The sequence below is a fragment of the Harpia harpyja genome, chromosome 4 (assembly GCF_026419915.1).
Source record: "Harpia harpyja isolate bHarHar1 chromosome 4, bHarHar1 primary haplotype, whole genome shotgun sequence".
NCBI lineage: Eukaryota > Metazoa > Chordata > Aves > Accipitriformes > Accipitridae > Harpia > Harpia harpyja.
The window spans coordinates 39,394,999-39,405,862 of record NC_068943.1 but is presented as its reverse complement, the minus strand read 5'-3'; the positions used below and the strand labels follow the sequence as shown (position 1 = coordinate 39,405,862).

Below are 10,864 nucleotides of genomic sequence, written 5' to 3'. Positions count from 1 at the left end.
CCCCGCGGGGCGGTGAAAAGGAGCTGTGGGGGGGGAACCCGCAGCTCCGCCGCCGCCCGCCATGAGGGCAGCGCTCGCCCCCGGCGTCCGCCTGCTCCGCGCCCTCCCCCGGGACAGCCGGTGAGCGGGGACCGGGGCAGCCGGGCCGGGGGCGGGGGGGGGGACACCGGCACCGGGCTGGGGAGCGGCCCTGGGCCGGGGGGGGGGGGTCGCTTGCCCGGGGATCAACGCTGGAGCGGAGGTCATTTGCCCGGGGACCGGCACCCAGCTGGGGACCGGCCCTGGACCGGGAGGTCTCTCTCCCGGGACCGGCACCGGGATAGGGACCGGTCCCGGACCGGGGATCGCTCTCGCAGGAACTAGCACCGGGTTAGGAACCGGCCCTAGAGCGGAGGTCACTTGCCCGGGGACTGGCACCCTGGACCAGGGGGACAGCGTCCCGGGGACCGGCATCAGAATGCAGACCACCCCTGGAGCAGGAACCGGCACCGGGATAGGGACCGGCCCTGAACCAGGGGTCACTTGCCTGGGGACCAGCACCGGGCTGGGGACTGGCGCTGGACCGGGGTCGCTCACCCAGGGACCAACATCGCCCCTTGGGCACTGGGTCCGCTGAGAGACTGGATCCAGCCCAGCACCAGCACCGGCACCGAGGGTTTTGGCACGACCCAGGAACCGGCCCCAGCCCGGGGATGGAGGGCACTGAGCCCCGCTCAGGCACCGTGGGGCTGGGCAGGAGGGATGCGGGGGGACCCCAAGACGGGCAGCGGCGCCCGGTGAGCCTCAAGCTGTGCCTGCGCGTGTGCCAGGCCCTCGCCCTCAACGTTTAGTGGGATGTGGCTGACACAGAGATCCCACCGGTTCCCCTCCCTTTTGGTGAGGTAACGAGCCCGCTGCCGGTTTAATTTTATTTAATATACTTATTTTTTGGAAGCCTGTTGCCAAACAACCCCCATGCTTTTCCATCAGCTGCGATTTTCCCTGCCAGAACACGTGGGGTAAAAAAAACAACCAACAATCTGGCCGAGTCAGGTACCGCACATGAAGTTTCTCTTCCCCTTTCTCGCTGCGGCCTCTCCGCTCCCCTTGGATCAGCCCCACAGCCTTCAGCGATGACTTTGGGGGCCATTTAGTTATTTTTTTGGGGTGGGAACCAGAAATTTCTTAGCTGCGGTGCAGTCTCGGAGCCGGCACCTCGGAGCAGAAAGCTGCTCTGGCTTTGCAGGGTGCCTGCAATTGCTGCAGCTTCATGAAGAAATGAAACTGCGAAGAGGAGCGGGATGGGCTAAAACTGCAAAAAAAGGCTTTATTTTTTGTTTTGTTCTAAACTTGGAGCAACCCCGTGACACTTCTCGGTGCTGCAGCTGCCCCTGGCTGCTCACACCCTCTGTGCTGCTCTAAAACCCTCTGCAAACCCCTCCTGCAAATGCAGGATGGGGCCCCATGGAAATGCTCATCCTGCTCCGGAGGGTGCTGGATCCTACTTGGAATTCTCCAGGCTTCATCCATCAGCTTTGCTGGGAGCAGCATCCCCGTGCCCAAGCCCAGACCTCATTTTTTCCCTATTTTCCTCCATTTTCCTGCATTTAATTTGAACAAAAGGGATGAAGTCCCTATGCGGTGGGGGAACTGGAGTGGGTATTGCTTGGGGCGCCCCCCCCCTTCCCCCCCTTTTTTTTTCCAGCTCGTCTTTAATTAACACCGGGAGTGATGATGAATCAGCTGCAGTCTTGTGCCCCGTTTCCACTCGTGACGCCAGGAAGGTGCTTGCTCACCCCATGGTTTGCCGGGTCGGCAGCTCGAGGAGGTGGAAACACCAATTAGTGCTCCCCCCAAAACTCAGCTGATCTTTTTAAGATGCATCCTTGGCTATTTTGGGGGGGGCTGGTCACTTCCCTACTGGCTTGGCTGAGCTGATTCAGCTCACCGATCCGGCAAAGAGTCCCTGTTCGGTGCTGAGGGGGTATTTTGCTGGGGAAACAAGCAGAAACTTCCCCATTTTTCCCCTTTCCCATGAGTTTCTAAGACCCCAGAGGTTAAATAGTGCCAGAGCTGTGTGCGCACGTCCAAAATATGCATCTGCATCCCAAGTGGATTCAACCTGGCTTGATGCTGGCTCTCATCCCCCTTATCTGATATTTTTCTCCAAAAAGCATGAATTTTGAGGCGCGGGAAGAAGAGCATGGCTAACACTGAGGCTGGAGATGTCTGAGACATCCCCGCCAGGCCAGGCTTTGCCAGCTGGGATGGTGACAGGCCACCCATTCCTGTCCCCATCCTTGTCCCACCAACCCTGACCTCTCTGCTCGCTTTATCCCGCAGGTATCGGGGACTGACGCTGGTGCTGACCTTCCTCTGCTACACCAGCTACCACCTCTCCCGAAAACCCATCAGCATCGTCAAGGTTAGCTCCAACCTCGCCGCAGCTGCAGGGAGAAGGAACATGGGGACGGGGGGGGTTCTCGAGCATCCCGATTTCACCTCTTCCTTCTCCCCGCAGAGCCAGCTGCACCCCAATTGCTCAGCCTTGGGCCCAAACCCCCACAATGACTCCAACAGCAGCACATGGTGCAGCTGGGCACCCTTCGGTAAGGCTGAGCCCCCCCCAGTCATCCCCAAAACTACCCTCATGGCAGTCGAGATGGGCTCCCCCCGTGCCCTAAGCCAGGTTGTGGCTGGAGATCTTGGCAGGGGGCCTGCTGCTCATTAGGCACCCGGAGGTAATTAAGCAGCGTGTGTCTGCCCCATGTTCCCGGGCCAAAGGGCAGCAGCGGGTGGCGAAATGGGGGCCGGGGTGGGACCTGGTCCCAACACTGATGGCACCTGGCCACGCTTTGAGAGCCCCCCCTGCCCGGGTAGTAGGGTTTTGGGGACAGGGGACAAGGACGAGCCAGCAGCCACAGGGTAGGAAAACAAGATGGGGGCCAGGCTGACGTGGCCCAATATTTCTTTCCCAGATGGGGACAACTACAAGGAGCTTTTTGGGGCGCTGGATAATGCCTTCCTGGTGGCCTATGCCATCGGGATGTTTATCAGGTACACAGGTGCTTTGCACCCCTTTCCCTCCGCACACCAGTTTGCACCAGTCTGCCAGGAAACTGGTTTCCATCGGGATGGGGTCATGCTAATGGGAAAGCAGCCAGGTGCTGGGATCCACTTGGGATTCGGGCACTGGTTCTGCGATAATGCCCATCGGTGGCATCATCCGTGACAGCTCCTGTCCGCGCTCTTCCCTCTCTCTGCAGCGGCATTTTCGGGGAGCGCCTCCCCCTGCGCTATTACCTCTCGGGGGGGATGGTCCTAAGTGGGCTCTTCACCGCGCTCTTCGGCCTTGGCTACTTCTGGGACATCCATGTCCTCTGGTACTTCATCGTTGTGCAGGTGCGTCCATGCTGGAGGATGCCCAGGCTCTGGATTTTACCACTGTGGCCTCATCCCGGTTTTTCAGTGGCTTTCAAGGATCAGGGTGGCCCAGTTTCCGAGGGGGAGAATGCTGGGCATTTCCACTCCCCGCAAAACCTGGTCGCATGTGGCGTGGGTGCCGAAACCACCAGGCGCACCCATCTCACCGAGCAGGGCAGGCGGCCAGTTTGGCAACACCAGCCGCTCCCAATTTAGCCACGGGAACGATGCAAACGGCTCTGGGGTTGCCCCAGCGGGGGAAAAAAAAAAAAACCCAAACCAAGTGTTTTCTCGACAGCTTTGGGATGGGGGTGGCTATCTTTGAGCCCTGCTGCCCAAAACAGTGCAGGGGCTGTGCTCCATGGAACAAGTTGGCGCTCACCAGGTGCCAACGCTGCCACGTGGTGCTGCCCATCTCTTGCCAGGTCTGCAACGGGCTGGTGCAGACGACCGGCTGGCCCTCCGTCGTGGCGTGTGTCGGGAACTGGTTTGGGAAAGGAAAGTGAGTGTTTGTCCGGCGTGTTCCCCCTCGTCCTCATCCCTGTCGGCCCCGGCAGCCACCCTGGCGATACCAACCCCGGCTCTGTCCCTGCCAGGAGAGGTTTGATCATGGGCATCTGGAACTCGCACACCTCCGTCGGCAACATCTTGGGGTCGCTCATCGCCGGCGTCTGGGTTTCCTCCGCCTGGGGCCTGTCCTTCATCGTGCCCGGCATCATCATTGCCGCCGTGGGCATCATCTGCTTCTTCTTCCTTGTGGAGTGTGAGTAGCATGATCCAGGACACAGCAGATGAACAGCGTAATGCCAAAATCAGGGGGACCACAATTTTTCGCCTTGCCTGTCTCCAAGCGTTTTTGGCAACCCCAAATACTTATTTCCAGTTTGTGGTGAGCAGGGACGTGGACCCAACCACCACAGGGATGCTCAGCTTCCTTTGGGGTCATCCAGGCAGGCTCAGCCCCTGTGCCGCTCACTCCTCTCAGCCTGTCTTTCTAAGAAAGATTTGGGAAGCCCTTTGGGATTTTACTGGGTTTTTTCACTGCCGGGAAGCGGATACCCAGAGATGCAGCCCAGCCCCGGGGTGTTCCCACCCCCCCATTTCTCCCCTGCGCCGTAAGATGCTGGAGGGAGAGCAGGTGGAGCGGAGCTGGTCCAGGCTCTCAAGGGATCTCCTTTCTGCCTGCAGATCCCGAGGACGTTGGCTGCAGTCCACCTCTGCATCATGTGAGTTAAATCGATTCCCAACGGGCTTGTGCTGGGCTGGGTGGTCACTCAGTTTACAGCAAAACAACCAGGGTGTTGGTCATAACATCAGAAATTAGAGCGATGTTCAGTTATCACAGAGAATGCTTGTTGCTATTCCAGTGTGAGCATCCTCTGGGTCACATCCCAGCAGTGAATCTGACGTTTCAGGCTCTTCCAGCAACGAGAGCCACATGTCCTTCTTACGCCTTGCTTTTAGATGGCCTCCGACGAGGAGGATGCTGGAGGAGTGACCACCAATGAGAAGGATCCCGAAGCAGTCACCTCCAACGAGGGGCCGCTGAGCATCTCAGGCCAGAGCAGCACGGATCACTCTGACAGCCCCACGGAGCCTGCCGAGGAGCCCGAAGCCATCAGCTTCCTCGGGGCGCTCCAGATACCCGTGAGTCGTGGGATGCCCCTTGCATCATGATGGGGATGGAGGAAAGAGCAAAGTGAGGGCAGCTCACCTCATCAATGGGGTGTCCACCAGGCAGAAAATTGGGGGAAAACCCACCATCTGGAGGAAGTTGGGAGAAGGAGGCTCCTCTGATGTCTTCTCTCCTCCCAGGGCGTGGTAGAATTCTCCCTTTGCCTGCTCTTTGCCAAGCTGGTGAGCTACACCTTCCTCTACTGGTTGCCCCTCTATATTGTGAACGTTGGTGAGTTTCTGGGGACAGCGAGGCAGGAGCGAGCTTGGCAAGGGGAGCATCTCCTCACCCCTCTCCTCTCTCTCGCAGCTCATTTTGGTGCCAAGGAAGCTGGGGACCTGTCGACCCTCTTTGATGTTGGGGGCATTTTAGGTTCGTCACGTACCTGGGTGGAGGGGATGGATCAGGGATGATTTGGGGAAAATCTTGGCTTTGAGGGAAAGTCCCCTCCATGGAGCACTGCAGTGAGGTTTATTCAGTGTTCATTGCACTCGGCAGAGAGCAAATGCCCCTCACTTTTATTTTGCCAGCCAGGTGACCATCACAACACCTTTCCTCTGGTCTCGTTTGCTCAGGCTCTTCTTTTTCTTAGATAAGTAATACATTTTGCAACCGTGGAGGGGACCAGAGCTGCATGCAGGTGTAGGGAAACCATCTGCAGGGAGAAAGTGGTGTGGATAAATCAAAACTCTTCACTCTGATATTATTATATTTAACCTTGGGGACATCTCGCTCAAAAGTTGGGGGATGAAAGAGCATCATAGCACAGCATCCCATTGGATTTTGGGCTAAGCTGGGGCAAAGCTTTGCAGCTGGGGTGGTGTGACTGACACCTGCAACTCCTTCTTGCAGGGGGGATCTTCGCTGGCCTCATCTCTGACTACACTGGCGGCAGGGCCACCACGTGCTGCGTGATGCTGGTCGTCGCTGCTCCCATGGTGTGTTGTCACGCGGGGAAAAATCCCAGTCACGAGGGTTTCCTCTCCTCTGGCTCCTTTGAGTCACGGCCGCCTTCCTCTTCCCAAGTGCCTGGGATGAGCTGGTCATGCGCTTGGCTGAGATGAGAGATGGGATCGAGCCACATGCCCAGATGTTCCCAGGGTGGACATCCAGATCTGGAGGCTGGGAGGGGATTGTAGAGTCCTTGACAGCTAAAAAAAATCCCTTTAGGGGTTTTTAGAAAAAAATACCCTTAGGGTTTTTTTCTCCATCGCGCCATAACCCTGCTCGGTCTTAAAGCCTTGAGGGTCTCACTGAGCCGGTCCAGCTTTTGTCTCTTTGCTTGGCATCCCAAAAGCCCCCATGCCGACAGCCTCATTCTCTGCCGGTGCTTGGCCGGGATGTCCTTCCCGAGCACCTGCACGGAGCTCGTTTGGCTTTGCTGCTGCAAACCCGCGGCTAATTAGCTGTAATCCAAGCCTGGCTGGCTCTGGGTTGTGAGACTCTCCCCTCCGAAGAAGCTGGCGAACACTGAAAAGCAGAGAGGCCGCGTCATGTCCGCATCCCCCGATAGCGCCGGCGGGGCAAATTACCGTCTGGCTTCAGCCGGCGGGGAGGCGTGAGAGCCTCGCCAGGCCGTAAATCGCGGCAGCACCTCTGTTTGCCAGCTGCCAGGTATTTCATCTGGCAGACAGACAGCAGGACGCGGAGCCAAGGGCATGCTCGGCTCCCCGTCCTGGCTGGTGCTCTCCTCTTCAAACGCTGCACCGAAGCGGGGTCTGCGAAGCTTGGCGCCGGCAATAATTCAGGTCCCCACTTTCTCCATCCTGTCCCTGGGGTGCTGCTGCAAGGAAAACATTTGGGAAAACAGCTGGAATAGCCGTAACTGGTTCATCTTGTGTCTCTTTTCCAGCTGTTCCTGTATAACCATGTTGGCCAGAATGGCATCGGCACATCAATAGGTAAGGAGCTCCTCAGTGCACCCGGCTCCTGTCACTGAAGGGGTGATGGGAGATGCTGTGGGCTCACCTGCCTTTATTTCTCCTCTCGAGCCAGTCTGGGATTTGGGGGAGGGTGATGCTGGATGAGATCTCCTGGGGAAAATGGGAGATGAGCAGGCAGTGGATGTGCAGGACAGCGATATCCGCACAGGGGCCGGGGACGATGGACCCGACGTCCTGCTGCACCCTGCACTTAAAGATTTAATCTCTTCCCGGTTACCTCTGTGGCCGTCTTGTTCCTCATAGCGATGCTGATCGTCTGTGGCGCTCTAGTTAATGGGCCCTACGCTCTCATCACGACAGCGGTTTCGGCAGATTTGGTAAGAGGCACAGCTCAGACCCCACCACGCTGCCCTTGCTCATCCAAAGGCTGCTCCCTCTTTCCTGGAGGGATGTCTGCTGGGATTTTTGCATTTTAGCTTTGTTTTCCAATGCCTCTGAAGCCCAGCAGAGATGGGTAGGGCTGTCACACTTCGTGCTGCGGTCCACACGCTCCCTTAAACGCAGCTTTTTTTGGTGTTGCTTTTTCATCTTGGCCACGTGACTGCTTCAGCCCTGCTGCGTCTCCCTCTAAGCGCAATCAGAATGGAAAAATTTGCTGGGATATCACCTGGGATTGCTGGCTGCTGTTGGCAATCCTGGTTCTGCTGTGGTTTGGCTGCAGGCAGCATCTGAGTTTGGTCTTCCCATCCACAGCTGGGTCCGATACATGGAAATTGCTGCCCGGGGTGTGAATGGCCTCACACTAGGACTTGCTGGCTGTGGACCCCAAAGCCGCTTTTCCTCCTTACATTTTACTCCTCCATCCCTACAGGGAACACACGAGTCTCTCAAAGGAAATGCCAAAGCCCTTTCTACTGTCACGGCCATCATTGATGGCACAGGATCCATAGGTATGTACAGCTGGGGGATGCCAGGCACCGATTTCCCCCCAGCACCGCGGTGCTGGAGGGGTCCTCGTCCCCTTTCACCCATGAACAGGGCATCTCCTAATGCAGCTTGTGTGCCCTCACAGGTGCTGCCCTAGGGCCGCTGCTCGCAGGGCTCATCTCCCCCACGGGCTGGAATAATGTCTTCTACATGTTGATAGCAGCTGACGTCTTGGCTTGCCTGGTAGGTCCCTCCTCGGCGGGACTTGTTTTGCTACCCTGGATATTTAAGGGCTCCCTTTTAGTTGCCCGCTCGCCAGCAGAGGGCAGGGACTGTCCTCAGGAGACAGCCAGGCACAGGGCAAACTGCAAAGCCCTCCAAACCTTTGCCTCCATTCACTTGGCTTTTCCCAACGACTCCACATACGGTTTTAGTTCATACAATCTTCCCCAGGAAAAGCCTTAAAATTTATCTCTCAGAGATGGAAATGGTCATGCCAAGGCTGGCGGCTGCAGAGCCGTCAGCCCTGTGGCGATCATCCACCTTTCCTCTTGCAGCTCCTCGCTCGTGTGGTGGTCAAAGAGGTCCGTGGGTGGTGCGGCTACATGGCGAGGAAGAGAGGGTATGTACGTACTGCCCTGGGGCGGCCTCTGGTCCCGCGATGCCAAAACACGGCGCCGGTGCCGCTCCGGAAAGACGTTTGTTATCCCTTGCTGTTGCTGCTACATCTCCATGTGGGCATCGCGTCAGGCTTCGCGAGGCCATCTGCCTGACGTCTCGCTCCTGTGGGCACAAAGAGACGTTTCCACCTCGAGCCAGGGCAGCACCCGGGGGATTTTAGCCATCCGCGCCTTGCAAAACTCTCTCGGTCCTAAACACGCCATCCTTGTGTCTTTGTAGCTCTAGCGTGCAGCTAACAGAGTCAGTGCTGGATGGGAAGTAGCTCAGTGTGAGTATCTCCGCTTGGAGCCCCAAGGATTAAATGCAAATGCAAGCCTGATTCGCCCTGATTTCGAGTTTCGCTTGGCAGGCTTAGCCTAGAAACGGCCGCTCTGCTGATGATTTAAGGGCCGAGATCGAGATTTGGGAATCAAAGGATTAAATCACGATGGCCGGGGAAGATAGTGCAGACGGGCGGGCAGCGCATCCTTGTCTCCAGCTTACTTACGAGATGTTAGCCCAGATGCCCGACTGATTGGCATTGATTAATGCACTTGAAACAGCTGAATTTACAGGCTGACTTGCCCACCTGTGCTAATGAGCTTGATTACACAGAGTCCAGGCTTGCTAATCAAATCCATGGCCAAATCACTGCAGTGAGGGTATAAGTAATCTCCAAATCAGCACTGGTCCATCTCCCGACTGCCACCGAAGCCCCCGCACAAGCACTGAGGGGGAAAGGGCTGCAGTCAGTACAGTGGTGGGGGTACCAGACCCCAGACCCCCCATGAAAATGTTTGGTCCTTTATGTCTTGTGTTTGCAGGTGAAAGACCAATAGTCTGGGCCTCACGCTGCGGTAAGTGCGGCCCGAATCTCCTTCTCCAGCCACCGGTGGAGGGCTGTCAGACTTCGCTCTCTTGTGCTGGGGCTGGTTGGGGCCAGGACTGTCCTGGCTGGGTTGACACCATCCCCGTTTGCACCAAAATCCGGCTGGTTTGTGCTGGTGGAAGCAGCTGGCTCAGTTTGTGGAAATACTGCAACACCTTAGAGGGCTTTGGGGAGCGCATTGTCTCCAGAGCAGCTTGCAGAGAGGAGGCGCAAACGCTGGGGGTTTTTTTTGGGTGGATGTTTCAGCTTTGGCCAGAGACGAAATGGTGGCTGGATCACCTCCTTGTGCCTGCTTCTCCTCTGGGCTTGCAGTGCAGATGGGGCTGGGGTTTCCAGCAGAGCCATTTTCCCTTTCCATCTCTCCGGCAGCACTGCAGCACCCATCATTGATCCCAACACCTGCCGAATGGCACCCACCACGCTCAGCCGCTTGCTTCTCTCCCCACAGGTTTAAGGAGTTTTGACGTGCCCCCCATGAGCCACCCCGAGCTGAGAAGCCCGGAGGGAGGAGAGAGGCTGGGGCATGCCGGGAGCGCGTTCATCTCGGCAGAGCCGAGGCATGGCCTCAGGCACGGCCCCATGGGCTCGTACCGCCACCGTGGGTTTGCTTTGGAGGGAGGCAGCAGCGAGGAGCAGTCCGAGGGCCCTGGCCGACTGGTTTTCTGGGCCGATTCTTCGCTGTCGGCCACTTTATTAATAAAAACATGCGAAACCAGTGTTGCCACTCCATGCCCTTTCATGGTGGGGCTTGGCCACCTCTGCGTGAACTTGAGGGTGGTGATCACGCCCTTCTTGCTTTTGTCCACGTGCAGCCTCTCGTTTACAAGCCTGCCCCATCCCGGTGTTTGGTATTTCAGGATATCAGACCAGGACTGCACCAAATCACTTAAGGCACTGCCTCACCGACCAAATGCCGCTTATTCTATGTAAAGAACATCCCCAGGCTTTTCACTGAGCCCAAATTAAGCTGGTTTAGCTCCTCATCTCATCCCACTGCAAAAGAAAACCCCACAACCCGAACTAGCATTTTTCCTGATTATTACAATTCCTAATTCATACCATTTAGCCCCAAAGAAGGACCCGTAGCCATGCATCAGCCCCCGCGCCACAGCAAACAGCTGCTCGCACGCTGTGGACACTATTAGTCCAGCGTGGGCAGCTGATGGTCTTCGTTAGATGCCTCCTAATTAGGAGGAGCCGTGCGACAGGCACCTGGGAGCCCCCGGGGAGGTTAAACTGGCGCCGCTGGCCTGCAGGCCACGTGGGCTCCCCTGGGCAGAGGTGGGTCTGGGAGGCCCCAGCAGCATCACTTGATTAAGGTGGGGGACAGCTGTGTGGCCAGCTGTACACTACACTCATGGGGGGGCCCCCGACTTTGATGTGTGAGGAGCCAGGGCACACGGGGCGTTTGTGAGCCGTGGGGTGTGT

General features: G+C 57.4%; 1 protein-coding gene across 8 annotated transcripts; it reads left to right on the top strand.

Moving 5' to 3' along the window:
• Nucleotides 1-33: 33 nt before the first annotated feature.
• On the top strand, nt 34-10,152 carry SLC37A2 (solute carrier family 37 member 2). 8 transcript variants are annotated; one of them, XM_052786245.1, is made up of 20 exons: nt 34-120; nt 2,323-2,404; nt 2,501-2,588; nt 2,958-3,036; nt 3,246-3,381; nt 3,828-3,904; nt 3,999-4,165; nt 4,591-4,628; nt 4,867-5,049; nt 5,218-5,308; nt 5,387-5,449; nt 5,930-6,015; nt 6,930-6,978; nt 7,264-7,337; nt 7,832-7,910; nt 8,033-8,130; nt 8,445-8,509; nt 8,788-8,836; nt 9,372-9,404; nt 9,885-10,152. In XM_052786245.1, exons 1-18 carry the CDS (start codon nt 62-64, stop codon nt 8,828-8,830), a joined length of 1,557 nt encoding a protein of 518 aa, XP_052642205.1. In that variant the 5' UTR covers nt 34-61; the 3' UTR covers nt 8,831-8,836; nt 9,372-9,404; nt 9,885-10,152. The 8 variants fall into 8 exon arrangements, 7 of the variants coding, with proteins under 7 accessions (XP_052642205.1, XP_052642208.1, XP_052642204.1 ...); XM_052786248.1 differs by lacking the exon at nt 8,788-8,836; XM_052786244.1 differs by having other exon boundaries at nt 9,372-10,152.
• Nucleotides 10,153-10,864: the final 712 nt, after the last annotated feature.